Consider the following 15,339-nt stretch of genomic DNA (forward strand, 5'->3'; position numbering starts at 1 on the left):
CTGCATGAATACATGCAGTTTATTATATGGAATAGAAGGCATGAAGGAAACTGCAATGCATCAACAACTTTAGAATATTACATTTTCACTATTTCTTTAGTGTGTTTTTTTTTCTTCTTATTTTAGGGTTAAAAGTTCCTCCTTGAGCTTGAAGACGTTGACAAACCAGTTTCACGTCAAGGTTAAATTAGTCGCTTTCAATCATATCACGTCCTTTTTCAGAGGATTGTGAAGGTTGTACACATTCAAATTCTTCTGAGCACTTTAACTTTAACTTACTTCTCCACTTTGGCTTAAAAATGTAAAGTTCATCCTTTTAAATTGAACTTGAATTTAACAGGAATGAAATATAATCAAAAGTCCCGGAGTATTAAGTCAGCGGAGCTTTAAGGTGGATAGGTTTGTCAAACGTTGAACCTGAACTTTTGAACACATGAAGTTCAATGGCTGAGCAAACTGCTGATGAAGATCATGTGTTGTGGTCTAAAGCTCCAGAACAGCAACCAAATTGACCCTGATGTGAGATTGTTTTGTGAACCAATATTCCCAATAATATTGTTTTCATCCAACACTACAGCACATTTGCCAGAAGTGAATATAATCACATTACACCACACCTGCTATTGGTCCATCGTGAGTGTAAATAACATTCCATGTGTCAGTTTTTATGAATGGGCCGTGTTGCCTTCATGTTTGAATCTTTCACCGTGATGTGAGTGCGTCTCCCGTCGTGAGTGAAAAACCACAGAACAGTTGAAAGTTTGGTTCATGGATCTTTCAGGAGTCTTTATCTAAATCTCAGAGAGTTAACGGTACTTTACATCAGAGATGAGAAAGATCTCGCTCCTCTCGGGACTCTAAACCAGAGTAAACCAGATAAGAAACTTTTTTTAAAATCTTACATTATTTGGGGGTCAGTCGGCACTTCTTCTACAATGCATGACAAGACTGAGAGAGTAATTACCCTTTCGGACTATCTTAATGGAGTTATGAAAAATAATAAGCCTTTACAAGAGAGGTAATTTGGATGTGCAAGAAGCGACCAGAGTCCTCGAGACTGGACAGTTTGATTGTTACCTCTGGCGAGAGCCGATTGAAGATGAAGGGCTAATTATTCCAGGCGTGTGAGCAGGAGATGCAGACTTCCTGGAATCAACCTCCAACTCCTCATTTGTGGAGGTCTTAATTGGTTGATGTGCAGATAAAGGAAGGAGCAACCTCTCTTTACACACACACACACACACGCACACACACACACACACACACACACACACACACACACACAAAGACAGTCCGTTTCAAAGAGACTTGTTCTGGTCAAATTAAGTTTCCCTCCAATTAAGAGTTTTATCATCAGGTCTGTTAACTGGGTGTTCGATGACTAATGACGTCCACTAGGAACTGAACTGCAGAGGGAGTTGGATGCTAATGCTACCTCCTGCTGGCTTTAACTATGTATATATTTATTTATATCAACACATCAAACTGCTTTTTGCAATTCTGGTTAGATACTAAACTGCATTTTGTTGTCTTTTCACTCGACACAAGAACAATTAAGATGAATCGATCTTTCCTAATGACCAGAAAGAGAGCAGTTCATTTTAAGAGTTATTTCTGTGTCTACGATTGTTTCATTTGAAGAATGAGGCCTGAGGGGAGACATGATCAGTATTTCTCATGAAATAAAAAAGATAAAGACAATTTAAAAAGAACATCATTTTGTGCAACATGTGTTTCCATTATTATCCCTTTGATAATTTAGTGCACCGGCTCCCGACACTCGTAGTGAGATGATTAAAATGAGATTTCCATTATTTTCTTTGCTGCAGTTGAATTTCATCCAATCTTAACATTTGTGAATTCCTGCATACCGCTCGTCGAGGCCTAAGAGAAGAGACATAGCTTAGTTCAGAAAGCTGCAGCTGACACGGACGCTGCAGCTCGAGTCCTCACTAAGACCAGGAAAGTGGATCACATCGCTCCAGGTCTGAGGTCTTTGCACTGGCTTCCTGTCAAACAAAGAATTGACTTCAAAACCCTGCTGCTGGTTTATAAAGCACTGACTGGTTCAGGGCCTAAGTATGTTTGTGATCTGCTGCGACCTGATGAACCATCTCGACCCCTCAGGTCGTCTGGTTCTGGTCTACTTTCTGGTCTACTTTCTGTTCCAGGAGTCAGAACTAAACACGGAGAGGCAGCGTTCAGCTTTTTTGCTCCACATTTCTGGAACAAGGTCCCTGAAAGCTGCAGGTCTGCTGAGACCCTCATCGCCTTTAAATCCAGGTTGTAGACTTTTTTTGTTTGAGGTTGCCTTTAATTGAACCAGACTCAACTGCTGCATCGCTCTACTGCATTTTATTTCTTAAACTGCACTAAAACTTTTATTAATTTTATTTGTATTTTTCTTGACTCTTTTAATGTTTTCTTAATTGTTTTTATATCTGCTTTTCATTTTTTTCTTGACTGTTTTAATGTTTTTAAATCTGCTTTTAATGGTTTTATGTGAAGCACTTTGAATCGTCTTGTTGCTGAAACGTGCTGTACAAATAAACTTGCCTTGCCGAGATTTTAGGGTTCACAAGCACCAAACCGTCAGGATGCACAAAGGTTCATGAGCCCCAAGATGCATTGAGGAGCCACTGATCCATCCTGTGCAGTGTCAGTAGTTAGACACATGTTTTCTATCTTGAAGTTCACTAAAATCAATCAGTGGATGAGAGGTTATAGATCAGATTTTAAGCTTGCATTAGAGGGAGTTTAAATCAATACATAAATACGAACTATATTGGCCCTGCTCACGCTCTACAGATGTAAACAGCCAAACAAAACGCTCTCCCCAAATGACAAAATCAAACAAACCTAGATGCCGATATTGTATCCAATGCAATGCAGGTTTGCCCTGCTTGAAAAATGACATGTACCCTTCGTTAAACAGTGCCCTGGTTCCTCTGGATAAACCACTCAACACCCCATCAGCTCTTTCCATTAATCTGCAGCGTAAAGGAGCGTCACAGGAAACTGTTCAGTGTGATTATTCACAACCTGGATCACGCTTTTGGAAAGACGTGCTGCTGCTGAACTGTTTTCATGTTATTTACCAGCACTTTGAGCACCACAAGAGAAATGTAGAGACTACAAAGCGTGAACAATTAACCACATCAGTCGGAAATGATGGATATCACTACTAGGGGAGTGAGAAATAAAGCCAGTTAAGGGTGTTCAACCATGTCGAGTTAATGGTGATAGACTAGTTGCCCTGACATAAAGTTCACCCAGTTGTTGAAGCAGTGGGAGAGCGACGAGGCTGTTCAGCCCATATGGATAAAAACAGCATCACATTTGAGCTGAAATCAGCACTTTCACCACAAAGCCATTGTACAGAGGCTATAATGGGTCAAGTAGACCACATGGGAGTCTGAGACCTCCCAGCCCTAAGCGATGGATCTACTGCACTCTGAAACACGGAACTGAAAAAAATGGAGGACAAGAACAAAAACAGCAACTAAGAAGCTTCACCTCGCTTTTATTTTTGCATGATTAGCAAATCAATGCGGTGTAGATTAGTTGTTTATTTCAAGGCTGCTGAAGTAAAGTGCACCAACAGATAACAAGGACAGTAAAGTGAGGGGGCTGCGTCCCCAACACGCAGACTAATTATTTTCTTTGTGAAGGTGAAAGCAAACACAGCTAGTTTTCAACGCTTTTGTCATCAATGACTTTGAGAGTGGGCTTCTCCTAACGCATCGATCGTCGGGGATGCACAGGAATGACACGGGGAAACAAATGAAGTTAACTGGAGAAGACTCTCTGTGGCGCTTATGAACACGGCTGAAGACGCGTTTTCACGAGTTCTTCAGCGGTCTGACGACGGATGTGAAACGAGGTGACGTCAGGAAAACGAAGAGGAGAACGTCTTTACTGAGAAGAAGCCCCAGTCAGTGGAGACGGTCCGCACGGAGGGTTTGCTGATGCAACATCAGAGGCTGTAGGATTCCTCGGGTAACTCTCCCAGCAGTTCATCCAGGTCATCATCTGCACAACAGACAAGACGCAGATCAATAAGAACACAAGATAATGCGTCGTCTGACATCACATTCACTACAATTCCTACGAACAGAAATTGGAGGAATCATTTCCTGCCCGGGAGAAGCGTTGAAATGTAAACTCGTGAATATGTGAACCTGACAGCTGTGTAAAAGACCCTTTGGGGGATTTTTTTGGACAGCAGACGGTGCAGATGTAGAAATGATCTTTGAGCTTTAACCAGTAGACCTGTTGACAGTTTAATGCCGGTTTGTGTCGAGAACAAAAAAAGGTTTATCTGAACAATCAATCACGTCTCTTTTTCAAGTGATCAGCAACAATCACACTGATTCAACAGTCGCAGCTCGGTCCACACACTTCTTAGCTGTAGTTTATGAAGGACGGATGGAAAACAAAGTGATATATTTTCGCTATCGTTAGACTTTGCAAGCAGAAATGGAGACCTTACAATACCCTCTGGTTTTATACGGGACTTTTACTCATCTGTGGATTCACACACTACCCAACGGGAGCTCGGTACCAGTGTCCAGCTCACAGACCCTCGGCATGTGGACAGGAGGACATTTCTTTAACTTCTGTTGGGATTTTATTTGATTCAAAATGTTAGTTTTGTTATCCGTTTTCTTGCTGCTGTAACAAGATAATGGATGCTGCTCGATATCTACAAAGTCTTTTCATATTTTCTACTGATACTTCTTAATATAATTTCTGCTTTGTTGAAGGATCAAAGTCATTAGGATTCATCCTCAGGGGAAGTTGATCATCTATTTAGTGAAAGTGGCTGAAATATTTGCCTCTAACTGACGGAAAGATATTAAAGTCTCCGGAGCCATTTCACATTTGGACTTATCTCCGTGTTTTGTATAATAATTAGATGAATAGTTATGCGTTGGCGGCTGATCTGACTCATGATGTCGTTTTAAAAACACAAACGCCGGCTCTGTTTGTTTGCGTTTTACTGACTGAATAATAAAAAGACAAAAAAAATAAAATAAAAAGCTGCGTAATCAAGCTGCAAACATCGGTTAGTTGCAGCTCTGGTGCAGAACAACGCAATCAGCAGCCTCTTTGTTTCGCTGCAGCTCGACTGGGTTCGGGTCGGCAGGTCAAACGCCGCAAAGCGTCGCCACGCTGTCGCTGCTTTAGTCAGCAGGACAGGGTCTTATTGGAGTCCGCCACTCGGCGACCTCAGGATGTGCCCAGAATTGATGTCGCTCTCTCATCCCATGCGTTCCCACACATTCGAGGCCGCACCTGCGTCCCAGCCCGAGTCCAGTGGTGCTGAGCTCCACGCAGGCTCCCGGGGGCCTCTGCTGGAGCCGGCGTCTCGTGGGGCTTTAAGGTGTTCGCCTCCCTCTGAGCATTGCGCCCCCTCTTGACCCTCGTCATCCTCCTCGTCGAACACCAGCTGCATCCGCGACACGGTCTCCTGGAGGACGGCGGGGGCGGGACTAGCTCGGGACATGGGCTCCTGGACAGAAAAAGAAAGGAGAATAAAAAAAATAGCTTTGAAGGGGCCAGCTGACAGCTTGGCAGACTATTCTGGATGACAGCCTTCATATTTGTCGGACTGCGCTGTTCTCATTTCCAGCCGACGGTCGCGGCGCTCACCAAGATGAGCGGGGGCAGCCGAGTGGAGGACAGGCCGACTCCATCGGGGGCGTAGATCCTCAGCAGGTTGTTGGGAGTCACGTTCAGGTAGTGGTTACGATGGGAGGGGGAAAACACTCCCACCTGTTCACAGAGAGAGCCATGAAGAGCTGTGTAACCGCGGGGTGAAGCTAAAACACTCCGCCGCAGTTACCGTCGTTAAAGTTTAATGAAATGGAAGCAATGGAGTCTCACTTGTTTAAGCAGGAGCACAGACCCGACCTTCAACTCCTCCACTCGCTCCTCCAGGAGACACCGATGCACCGTGCCCTGGATCTCTCCTGCAGTCCGAAGGTATTATTCACACAACAATGAGAGAAATTAACGAGAGAAACATTAAAAAACAGGGATTTCCTGCAGGTAGGTCGGTACTGTACACATATTGTACATCGCTCATAATATAGGTTATGGGGGGAGAAACATAAAACTATAAAATATAGATCTGTTGAACCTCTAAATATTCAAGATTTAAGAAAAAAGCTCTTTATTAAGAGAGTACAACTTGAAAAAAATGCAGGTCTAAGCCACTTCAATGTACCTATAACATCGTCACGATCACAAAAAAAGGATGACAAATTGATGCAACCTGAGCGTGTTGCTGCAATAACAACCATTTTCATAATCAATTAATCATGCAATATTTTTCCTATCTATCTTTTACATTAAAAAATATCCCAAAAGAGGGAATAATGTCCACAGCTGACGGCAGAAGGGGCTCAGTATGTACTCGTCTTTCGTACGAGTACATACTGAATACTTCCGCACCGCCTGCTGGAGGTGAACCTGTCAGCAGGTGGGAGGCCCATTACTGACAGAACGCTCCCTCGTGGTGTCACAAGCACTTTAAACCGTCCAGTGCTGATGCCAATCTACTACAATTGAATCACTAATCAGCACTTAAGTCCCGCGTTGAGTACATCATCCATTCCCGAGCGTTCGCAATCAGCGCACCTCGTGTGGCCGCTCTCTAGAGGGACATGGCAGCCGGCGCGGCTTAAGAGGAGGATTAGACAAAAAGGGCAAAGGCTTAAGACGGGGGAGGAGAAGTTAAAGAGGCGAAAGAAGGAACGGGCATTACAGATGAGTGTGTACTACACACATTTGTATGTAATTAGGTGTGTTACTGTGGCTGAACTCTACTCTCGTACCATGCGGCGCTCAGTCAGGCGAGATCTCAGCGAGCTCACAGGAACCAACTCCCTCTCTTTCTAGTCGCCATCCCTTCACCTTGTATTTCAGCTCCGTAGTGCGCACCTTGCATTGCAAATTGATACGCATGTCTTGAGTAAATCACTATGTGTGTGTGTGTCCACTACCTGTCGGGTCTTTAAATACAGCCTTGGCATCGGCGTGCGTGTGGAGGATGCTCTTCAGGAGCACGGCCATGTTGGGCACTTTGTTCTTTGTCAGCTGTTTCAGTGCTGCCTACAGTGACGAGGAACAGCAGACAGTCAAATAACACAGGATATGAATTACTTTAGATCCACTTCCACCCACATCACTGTGGCGTGGGAACATTTTCAGAGCAGTAATGGTTGAGTAATCAATGTATCTTTAAAGTGATTTCTCAATGGAAAACTCAACTATGTGAAGCTTTTATTTTGTGATAGTGAACTCTATATTACACCGTTGGTCAGATAAAACAAGCCGTCCCAATACATCAGTTTCTGGCTCTGGGAGATTAAAATGTGTTACTATTTTTTGACATTTTATAAACTTGATCATTCAAAAAATAATACTCAAACGCAGAACACAAAATAACAGATAAAAATCAAATCACACAAAAGAACACAAATTGTGGTTTTAAAATGTACCGATAACAACTTAATGTTTCTATGCGAAGGTCGCGTCTTGAGGCATGTATCCAAGTTTGAATATTTCTCTAAATAAACATTTTTACACGAGTTGAGATGATTATTTAAAGTACTTCAATTGGAGAAGAAAACAACATGTGTGGTGCCATCTGGTGGCAGTAAGAAGCAGTATTGCTTTAGTGTTTAAAACAAACGATCAGTCTAAAATGAAACCTTCAGATTACGAACATGGTATAAGAATATTAATCTGATGAACACTCATTGTTCATCCGCTCGCTCCGCTGCATTAGATTTAACATGCTCCTGTTCAGTCAACAAAAGTGGGGAGAAGCTGTGTGTTCATTTGTGTATTCGTGCCAACGGATATTTTGGGAAGCCGAGGTTCACGTGAACGGCTTCACCTGAATGTTGCTCAGCCAGCGACTGTGTGTCAACGGCCACGACCAGTATTCGCAACGGCTGAATACTGGAGAGAGTTATTCCTCGGGACTCGTCGCACGGAGCGAGCAGAATAACAGCGGAGTCCCCATTAGCGTGATTGATGGTGATCTTGCTGTTTGTAATTACAAAACACCTCTGGTACAGCTCCTCCATTTGTCCTGATTATGCCAATAGACCTCCAGCAGCGACACGCCGTTATTACAGAGGATAAATATTTGAGCAACGGCCTGACCTAAATATAAATGCACTGATCACGAATGCTTGAACTTGACTGATATAAGAGTTTGAGGTCGACGCCTTCGTTGTTGTGTATGTTTAAGTGAACAACTATAGATCTGCAGCAATAGGCCGTCACCTTTCGGAGCACCATGACAACGCTGTATGAGTGCAGGAAGCACGAGGGGTTCCTCTCATCCAATCCCATTTCGGCCTTCATCGCTGCCCAGCCACCGCCGCCAAACTCGTCTTCGTCAGTCTGTGAGCTGGATCCCTGTAAATTGAGTCAAAACGGTTTGTACACTCACAAAAACGTAGTTACTGCGCACACGCCTGAATTTGTGTTTTCACCATTCATCCTCTCTTCATGTGGTCACTTAGCTCCACTGCAGCCAGATTGTGTGAAAATGTATTTCACACTGCAGCGTGAAACAGTTAAATTTCCAGTTTTGAAGGTTCAACATCCGTATAAAGATAAAAATGCATCTTTCAGCAGAAAATTATCACTTATTGCTCTATCCGCCCAGAGCACCCGAACAATTTACAAAATGATCATGAAATCCTCCGCTGGGCTTCTGTTACCTGACTGGACGACCGGGCCACAACCCCGTGAGCAGGAGTCTGCGGGACAGAGACCACAATGTCGTCCAGGTTCTGACCCTGCGGCTGAGAGGGAAAAAAAATCAAATTATTACGCAGCATGTGGTGGAAAAACAAACGCATAACCGATAGATTTCCTTGACAGTTTTTTGATTAGAGTTTAGGTGACAAAAACTACACAGCTGCAGCGTTATTTCTGACAATGTGAGATCATGAGTGACGTGGCCGCTCCAGTGTTAACACTCTGCAACAGGACTTTCGGAGGGTGCGGGACTAAACCTGCTGAGGCAGGAATCCAGCGGGGCCGGGGAAGCGCCTGGTCCTGGCCCGGTGAGGCTCAGACCGAGGCCTCTTCTTAGGGAGCTTATTAGAGGCTGAGACCAACTGGACCAGGCGGTTGGTGTAGACTGGTGTGTGAAGAGGATGAGGACTCAAAGACGGGGTGGAAGAGGGCGTCGGGGAGACGGTCTCAAAGAGGACGTGGTCCCGAGGGGAGGGTCCTGGAGTGGCCCAATGCCTCTGGGGCCTGGCTAGTGTCCTGGAAATGGGGCTGGGGTTAGGAGAAGACGCGATGAGGCCCGGGAACACGCCGGGACTCTGTGGAGGGGCTGACGAGAAAGCAGGGCAGGGACTTGGGGATGGCAGAAGAGGAGTGGAGGAGATCTGAGGAGGTGGTTTATGACCAAATGAGCCAGAACCGCCGCTAAAGTCTCTCAGGGGCCGGTTAGGGTGCGTCTGAACCACCCCGCGCGTCGGGGCACGCAGCGTTACGGATGAAGATGCAGGAGGGACTGAAGGAGCAGGAGGAAGTGCCATCTGGCGGTCGCACTCATCCAGGTCCGCCATGTCAACATCCCAATCATCAAAATCGTCCTGAGCCGCGGGGGGCTTTGGCGGCCCCTGTGCGACGCCATGACTCTGTTGCGAGGCCAAATTAGGCCGAGAGGCAGCGAGTGTGGGAGGAATTGGCTGAGTAGAGGAAGAGGAGGAGGAGGGCCGTCTCAGACCCAGAGCAGTTTGTCCAGCAGCGATGTGCGTGCTGCCCGTTGATGTGACGTCATCACACAAGGCTGCAGCTTTCGGTCCAGCGGGCTGAAGGCGGTTTGTCTCCGGCCCTCTGAGGGAGACGGAGGAAGCCCGCAGCGAGCAGGACGACACGGCAGCGGCCACGACGGCCGGTCCAGACGATGAGCGGACAGCCCAGTCTGCCCCGAGCAGGTCCTGGGAAACACACACACACACACACACACACACACACACACACACACACACACACACACACACACACACACACACACACACAGAGTGTGAGAGAGGGGGGATAGGAGAAAGGTCATCCTGTGGACAGTCCTCACTGACTCTTAAGTAGGATCAGGTGTGACTTCCTGCTGTCATTCACCTCGTCATCAAAGTCCTCGCCAATGCTGAACAGGCCGTTTAGTTTGCAGGTCTGTAACAACAGATAATGACGCACACTTTTTTTGTTATACCAGATGACACACAATAAACACGTCATTCATCACCTGTGTGCATTATTAAACATATTGGGCGCAGACAGTAGCTCTGGTAGCTCAAATTGTTTTGATTGGTTCACTTGCCATCGCGGTCAGGAGAAATCTCGATGAAAAGCCGGAGTTGATCAGTCTGCAAACCAAAGTTACCGAGACATCAAACGCCATTCAATGGCTGAAGTGAAGTATAAACATGACTTGTTGTTTCGTTCACGTGCCTTTAATGTCACACACGAACGCTGCTAGGCAGCGAGCTAACTAGTTAAAAACTTCTGCTCCTTCTCGGTGCCGCGCCGCCCCGTTCAAACACAGCGTGATGACGTCGATACGTTTTTACAAAGATTGTTGAAGCGAAGCAAGATGGTTTACTCCCCGTTTTCCTCGCAATCCAAGTATTCGTTTTTTGCGTTTGCGACTTAGAGGACTGAATACATATTACCAATGCATGCTAAAGCTTCAAGAACGAAACATGAGAGGGGAGGCAGACAACGACCCACTGTTGAAGCTGTATGGGTATTCTCACAAACCAAAATCAAAACATAAAATGCAATCAATTCCCGATGTGTCCATACACCCAGCACATCCATGACACTAATAATACATGTCAACATTTCCGTTCCTGTACCACTGCAGCTACCAGCAAGTGTACCTGCAGAATCCACATGGCTCATGTACTTGACTCAATGTTAAAATAAGCAGGACGTGTTCTTTTTTTCTGAAATTGTTGCAACTCCAATCTCTGCAGATATTGTTCAACAGAGAATGACATTTTTTCTCTCCTGAAGATCCAATCAGAAGGACTGAATTTTCGAAAATGTTCAGGAATGTTCATTCATTACTTTTCCAAAAACATAAGTGAGCTAATTGTAAAGGTCACAACTGCAACAGGAAAATTACTGAGAGACGTTTACAAATGTTAACTTTTAAACTGTAAAACTGTGACAAGTTGGGTCTACCTATCTTGACATTTCTTGGATCTTCGGTGAACTGAATGTTAATGGTGGACATAAACATCGGATCAATGCTTCCACCTGGTGGTCATTTGTGGTAATACAAGTATCAGCTTGCATTCAGATATTTATAACTTGCTGACGTTGTTCAGTAACACGCGTGTGATCGTGTTCATAAAGGAACGTTTCATTTTATATTGTGATATTCAACATCACAGGGGAAACTAGACTGATTCATGAAATATCACCAAATTATTTACAGCCCTTGACCTCTGCTTGGACGCTTGTAGTTCGCACCAGTTCCAGTGAAGGGTGAGTAGAAACTGTGGGCTGACATTTTCTCTGAACGGTTACTGCCCAGTGCTCCAAGCAAAGACCCTGCTGCTTTGCACAGTTTAATGTGTGTATGAAATGGCTTGAAATGTATTGACACAACTTGTCCAAAGTTAACTTTAAGGCACCATGTCAAAGGATACGTTTCCGTTCACCTCCACTTCACTACGCTCCCTGAGACTGGAGCAGGAGATGCAGGACTGGGAGGATGCTCGGCGAGCGCTGGCCCACAGGAGAGCCATGACCCGGGACCCGCTGCCCCGGGCCCCCAGGCCTCCCCCCAGGCAGCAGCAGCAGCGGCTCCAACAGGTCCGGGCTCCTCCGCCCCAGGTCCGTTGCAGAGACACGGCCGTGCACAACACCTTCATGTGTGGGGACATGAAGGGAGTGTACGCGGTGCTGAAGGACCCCGCCATGGTCGACGCCCTGATGGAGACGGTGCAGGAGGAGATGCTGTGGGCTCCGGAGATGGGTACGAGCTCCAGACGTCTTGTGACCTTCACATGACACGTGACCCTCTCCTGCCAGCCTCTCCTCTTGTCAGCAGGCATGTGGACGCTGAGCTCCAAGGTGAAGCAGACGTCAGCGCTACGCCTGGCGGCCGGCAGAGGACACACAGGGTGTGTGGAGGAGCTGCTGTTTCGCGGGGCCGAGGTGAACGCTGACCCTGGAGGACACGCAGCCCTCCATGACGCCTGTATGGGCGGCCACGACGCGTGTGTGCAGCTGCTGCTCTCTCATGGAGCAGACCCTGAAGCGCTGGCTGCAGACGGCAGCGCTCCTCTTCACCTCTGCAGCTCCGTCCAGTCATTCCAGTGAGTGATGGAGGAGCTGGCAACAAACCACGTGTGCTAGATATGGGTAACCAGTAATCTTTATTGGGGTCATCTGGGAAACTCAATTCGAGTTGCATGTTAATCTTCTTATTTTTTTAAGGAGTTACTATTATTTTCCTCTAATGGAGTAATATGTCATCATAATGGAGCATATTACTGGCAGTAGCCAGTAGAGTATAGGAGCAAATATTCAAAATAAAATCTATTAGAGTAAAACAGCGTGACCACGCCCACTATGGTTCCTTATTAAGTTCCAATTCTATATAGAATTGAGTCTAGTTCTATAAAGAGTTCTAGAATATAATTCTACATAAAGCTGAATCCAATTCTAGTATCGTATCATCACGTAGAGTTAAATATGAACACTGAATAGAGTTAAAAATACTGAATTATTAACTCTGAGGCAAGGGTAGATTTTACTCTATTTAGACTGGGACCTAAATTAGAGTAAATGCCTTTTCAATTTGAGTAAAATGTACTGTGTAACACAAGTCTTAAGACCCCCCAAAAGAGTCAAATTCAAGAAAACCTTAAGAGAACCTTGAAAAAAAAGTGAGTTATAATCAGAGTGAAGAGACTGGATGTCTTCGCAGATGCAGACGTGTGCTTCGTTCCAGGTGTGCGAAGTTGCTGATCGACGGAGGTGCGGAAGTCAACGTGAGGATGAAGGAGTCGAGGCTCACGCCTCTGCATGTGGCCGCCCGGCGAGGCCTGGAGGAGCACGTGGCTCTCTTCCTCAGTCACGGAGCAGACGTGTTGGCCACCAACCAAGAGGGAGAGACCGCTCTGAACGCCGCCTGCTCCGCAGCGGAGAGGCCCGCCGAGGCCGGCCGCTACCTGCGTGTGATTCAGAAGCTGCTGGGCGCGGGAGCTGACCCCAGAACTGCAGGCCGGAAGCAGCACACCCCTCTGCACAATGCCTGCGCCAACTGCTCCCCCCGGATTGTGGACGTCCTCCTGCAGCACGGAGCCAAGGCAGATGTGGCCAACTGTGCAGGATACACACCAATGGACTGTCTTATACAGGTAGAGCTCAGGCAGGGGGGTTGGGTTGCTTTGTCACGTGAAACAGCAAAGATGTGAAGTCTAGAAGCCGATTGATTTCAGCTCATGCAAAGGGATTAACGCTTCTGCTTGTTCTTCAAGGTGGTTGAAGATTACCCTGGACAGCAGCCGGAAGCTATAGCACGCTCACTTCTGAACCACGGAGCGAAGCCTGTTTCACCGAAGGTTAAAAACAAGCACACAGAGAATGTGATATGCTGATATATCAAGTAAAATCAGTTGTTTTCTAATGCACTCCTGGTCGACAGGTGAGAGAGAGTAAGTGATACAAGAAATGGTTGAATTCCTGCAACATAACATAAACGATAAGCCCTAACCTCAACCATGACACGTGACACAAAGACCTGCACACTGTCAGCATGGAGTTCATCGATACATTCCAGGGCATCAAATTCACAATGTGAAATAAAAACATCTTTCAGCTGAAAGAACGAATCAAAAGAGGAGCAACACTCAACAGCTGAGACAATTTCCACACCAATAATTGATACAAAATATAAACATATGCCAAAAGCTACAGAATGAAAATAAAGTAAAAATAGAAGAAAAAAAGGAACAGGAAACCAAATTGCAATCAAATCAAGTATTATGTTAATGCTCTAATTACAAAGAACTGTTCAAACAGGGAAAGAGGAGGCAGTGTTTCCATTGCTGTTCAGGAAATGCGAAGCAAAATGTCTAATATTCCACCAAATTTCAGGTCAATATCTCAAGTGAAGAGTCTAATATTACAAAACACTAGACCAACATATTAATTTAATGATAATGTGTTGAAAATACTGTAATTTTGTTAATATCAAGCCAGGAAGAGAAAGGTTAACCCCTAAAATTCATCCTCTTTTAACGTTTGACTAGATTTTGTCTATCCTGTCTCCAGATGTTGAAGCAGTGTGTCCTCTCTCCTGCCACTCTGGAGGTGATGCTGAACTCATACTCATCCCTCCCTCCCTGTGAGTGGGTGAACTCTCTGTCCACGGAGGTATACGAGGTGAGCCTTGTTCTCCGGTCACCGCTTCTCGTCTTGCTTACCTCATCAATACGGCCCTGATCAATAGTGTTTCCACTTGTCCCTCCAATGCCTCAGGAGCGCCGGCCTTTCTTCGACTTGGTGCTTCAGCGGAGCGCTCAGCCTCGCTCTCTGCAGCATCTCAGTCGATGTGCCATACGCCAGCGCCTCGGAGGTCGATGTTTCCCAGCAGTCAGTGAACTGGACATTCCCAGCTCCTTGAGGGATTACCTCCTCCTGAGTAATGACGGGACTCTCCTGTGACATCACATTGTGGAGCACGTTGAACAATCTGGAAACACATTAACCTATTACTTGAAATCATTTCAGAGCTCCTGTAAGACAATATGAATGAATACAACTTTAGCTCCTGTTGGATTGTGATTTATTTACTTTAAACAGATTCATATTGTTTCGGTTGGTTGATCGTGTTGTTTTAATTCTAATTTCAGCAACAACGTGCTTGCATAAGAAACAAATTATCGTATGGAAACTATGCATAGCTTCTTTAAATTATAGGATCTATAGAAATGGAATACCTTGTGATAACTATGCATACAAGTACTACTACACCTCTGCTACTAAAATCAACAGTGGTAAAAAATATCACGGTTGTAATATGCATGTTATTTTTGGCTTAAAAACTGTCCAGAATCCACATGAAGACATTAGTGCAATGTATGCTACCTCAATATGAACGGAAACATAGTCCTTTTTGATGCACTGTATTTATTTCAGAGCAATGATCACTTGTTCCATACCAGATATTTAAATACAAAAACAATCATTTAAGAATGTATAGAATAATTAAATTCAATAAAATGAGTTGGACCTTGAATAGCCAGAACATTAAAATGCTGCTGACACATTAAT

At 45.2% G+C, this 15,339-nt stretch overlaps 2 protein-coding genes across 3 annotated transcripts; one reads left to right on the forward strand and one right to left on the reverse strand.

Annotated features, from left to right (window-relative positions):
- Nucleotides 1-3,503: 3,503 nt before the first annotated feature.
- On the reverse strand, nucleotides 3,504-10,656 carry hrob (homologous recombination factor with OB-fold). Its single transcript, XM_068577806.1, has 10 exons — nucleotides 10,364-10,656; nucleotides 10,165-10,215; nucleotides 9,045-9,986; nucleotides 8,748-8,831; nucleotides 8,305-8,439; nucleotides 7,011-7,119; nucleotides 5,890-5,975; nucleotides 5,656-5,778; nucleotides 5,299-5,515; nucleotides 3,504-4,032 (listed from the first exon to the last, which is right to left on the reverse strand). Exons 1-10 carry the CDS (start codon nucleotides 10,442-10,444, stop codon nucleotides 3,977-3,979), a joined length of 1,884 nt encoding a protein of 627 aa, XP_068433907.1. The 5' UTR covers nucleotides 10,445-10,656; the 3' UTR covers nucleotides 3,504-3,976.
- A 707-nt stretch (nucleotides 10,657-11,363) lies between these two features.
- Nucleotides 11,364-15,292, forward strand: asb16 (ankyrin repeat and SOCS box containing 16). 2 transcript variants are annotated; one of them, XM_068578831.1, is made up of 7 exons: nucleotides 11,364-11,538; nucleotides 11,673-12,031; nucleotides 12,107-12,374; nucleotides 13,013-13,421; nucleotides 13,542-13,625; nucleotides 14,338-14,448; nucleotides 14,545-15,292. In XM_068578831.1, exons 2-7 carry the CDS (start codon nucleotides 11,689-11,691, stop codon nucleotides 14,728-14,730), a joined length of 1,401 nt encoding a protein of 466 aa, XP_068434932.1. In that variant the 5' UTR covers nucleotides 11,364-11,538; nucleotides 11,673-11,688; the 3' UTR covers nucleotides 14,731-15,292. The 2 variants fall into 2 exon arrangements, with proteins under 2 accessions (XP_068434932.1, XP_068434931.1); XM_068578830.1 differs by having other exon boundaries at nucleotides 11,364-12,031.
- Nucleotides 15,293-15,339: the final 47 nt, after the last annotated feature.

Source organism: Clinocottus analis, unplaced genomic scaffold (assembly GCF_023055335.1).
Source record: "Clinocottus analis isolate CAN_PGR_092001 unplaced genomic scaffold, fCliAna1.0.p SCAF_16, whole genome shotgun sequence".
Classification (NCBI taxonomy): domain Eukaryota; kingdom Metazoa; phylum Chordata; class Actinopteri; order Perciformes; family Cottidae; genus Clinocottus; species Clinocottus analis.